This window comes from Panicum hallii, chromosome 8 (assembly GCF_002211085.1).
Source record: "Panicum hallii strain FIL2 chromosome 8, PHallii_v3.1, whole genome shotgun sequence".
Taxonomy (NCBI): domain Eukaryota; kingdom Viridiplantae; phylum Streptophyta; class Magnoliopsida; order Poales; family Poaceae; genus Panicum; species Panicum hallii.
This window is the reverse complement of record NC_038049.1, coordinates 42,192,930-42,195,411: the sequence shown is the minus strand read 5'-3', so window position 1 is coordinate 42,195,411 and position 2,482 is coordinate 42,192,930. Positions and strand designations below refer to the sequence as shown.

The window sequence follows — 2,482 nt, the reverse complement described above, 5'->3', positions numbered from 1 at the left end:
TATATTTTAGTAAGGAGGTAGTAGGTAGGAATGGCCAACAGTGAAAGTTGGAGAAACATTTCCAAAATTCGGTGCAAGAAGTAAAGTGACCAAAAAAAATTAGGAGTTTGTAATTTTAGTGTAAGAGCAAGTCCGTTTGTTAAGACAAGCACTTGACTATTAGGGCATCCATGTCATCTGTATGTAGACAAGTTTTATAGGTCAACTCATGTCCAATGGCTAACAGTGATTGGATAATTTATTATTTAGTTTGATATCGTCAACACGTCTGCAATTTGAATATAATCAAATTCAGAGGGAATATCTGTTTGAAAAATCAGATGGCTAAGAGCTAAAACCAAATTATGGTGTTTTTAACATTGGGCACAATGCAAGGCATATCGTCACAACTAACCCACACCAATGCACGCTGTCGAAAACAGAGGGAATGCCTGGTGACGCTGGGACGGGCACGAGGATGCCGGTCGTGCACAAGCATGGCCCGTGCTCGCCGCTGGCCGACAAGAATGGGGAGGTGCCGTCGTCCCACACGGAGATCCTCGCTGCGGACCACCGTCGCGTCCAGTACATCCACCGCCATTTGGCCGAGACCACCGTCGGATCACTAGCGGAGCGGAAGCAGAGCGAGGAGCCACCGTCCCAGCTTGTGCCCGGCCCGCCGCCGTCGTCGTCCGGATCAGTGTCACCCTCCGCCATGCCGTCGAACCAGTCGTCGTTGTCATCGTCGTCGTCAGGGGGCGCTCTGTACACAGGCTTCTATGTGGTGCCCATCGGCCTCGGCACGCCGGCGCAGTGGTACACGGTGGCGCTGGACACCGGCAGCGACATGACGTGGGTGCAGTGCCGGCCGTGCTTCTACTGCCACAAGCAGAAGGAGCCGATCTTCCGCCCGGCCAACTCGTCCACCTACGCCAACATCCCCTGCGAGTCGCCCTACTGCTCCGACCTCGACACCAAAGTCTGCTCCCCCGGCCACAACTGCGCCTACAGCCTTAACTATACTGACTACTCCTACACCAGGGGCACCTACGGCCATGACGACCTCACCCTACGCACCGACACCATCAAGGTACACCAGCAGAGGGACTCCCCTCACTGACGTATGGACATCAGACCCACACGTCAGTGGGTGAGTCCCCTGCAGTTACTGCAGGACATTCATATCAGGGTATTCATGGCCGCATGGGTAGTCATGCCTCACGTTCGTGCAGGACTTCCGGTTCGGGTGCAGTCACAGTATCTGGGGGCTGTTCGGGCAGTCGGCGGGGGTGATAGGTCTCGGCCGCGGCAGGACGTCTCTGATGGTGCAAGCGGGGGGCAAGTACGGCGGCGTGTTCGCGTACTGCCTCCCGGCGGATCCAACCGGGACAGGGTTCCTGGACTTCGGGCCAGGCGCCGCCACCATGATGGCGGCTGCGAAGGCACGCCTGACGCCGATGCTCACATACAAGGGGCCGAGGTACTACTACGTGGGCATGACGGGCATCAAGGTGGGCGGCCATCTGCTGCCCATCAGCCGCTCTGTCTTCTCCACCGCTGGCACGCTCGTCGACTCCGGCACGGTGATCACGCGGCTCCCTCCCTCAGCGTACAGGCTGCTGAGGTCGGCGTTCGCCAAGGACATGGCGGTTCTAGGGTACCAGGAGGCCCCCGGGTTCGCGTTCTTAGACACGTGCTTCAACCTGACGGGGCTCCAGGGGATCTTGCCGCTGCCCACGGTGTCGCTGGTGTTCCACGGCGGCGCGAGCTTGGATGTGGACGCAACGGGGATCCTGTACGTGGCCAACGTCTCGCGTTCGTGCCTGGCGTTCGCGGCCAACGGCAAGGACACCGACGTGGCCGTCATAGGGAGCACGCAGCAGAAGACGTACAACATCATGTACGACATTGGCAAGAAGGTCGTCGGCTTCACCCCCGGAGCTTGCTGATGATATACGGCTCGCAGGCCAGTGATCATACCATTCATACGTCTGTGATTTTCAGATAACCGGCCACATCACCTGCACCAACAAAGGTGGTCAGTGATCAGTGTTAGTAGTGCTGAAATAAAAGGTGAAGATTATAATGTTCTCACAACTTTAAGGTAGTGCTTGGCTCCCAAAATATAGTACTATCTGCGTGCACACCTCGTCCATATGAGTACCTCCAAGCTATCGTGTGAGCATATCTTATGAATAATCATAATCAGCTGAAAATTCAATCAATCATATTGGATTGAGAACTTAAAACAAAGGATTGCAACATCTGGTATCAACTTTTGAAAGCATTCTCAAGTTTACTACAATAATAAAATAGCAGACCGACTTTGTAACAGAACGAAAAAAAATCAAATTCAAAATCTTGCGAGTTCAAAACCTTTCCAAAGTTTAAGCATCAATTTGAGCTCCTAATCTCAATCTCGTGCATGATCTCTTAATTTTAGTCCAGCCCACACTTCATCTTTCCAACCCAACCCCCCTTCCTTTCGTTTTCTTGTTCTTGT

General features: G+C 53.7%; 1 protein-coding gene across 1 annotated transcript; it reads left to right on the top strand.

The window, feature by feature from the left end:
- The first annotated feature begins 457 nt into the window (after nucleotides 1-457).
- On the top strand, nucleotides 458-1,928 carry LOC112903503 (aspartyl protease family protein At5g10770-like). The gene is made up of 2 exons (XM_025972770.1): nucleotides 458-1,069; nucleotides 1,212-1,928. Exons 1-2 carry the CDS (start codon nucleotides 458-460, stop codon nucleotides 1,926-1,928), a joined length of 1,329 nt encoding a protein of 442 aa, XP_025828555.1.
- Nucleotides 1,929-2,482: the final 554 nt, after the last annotated feature.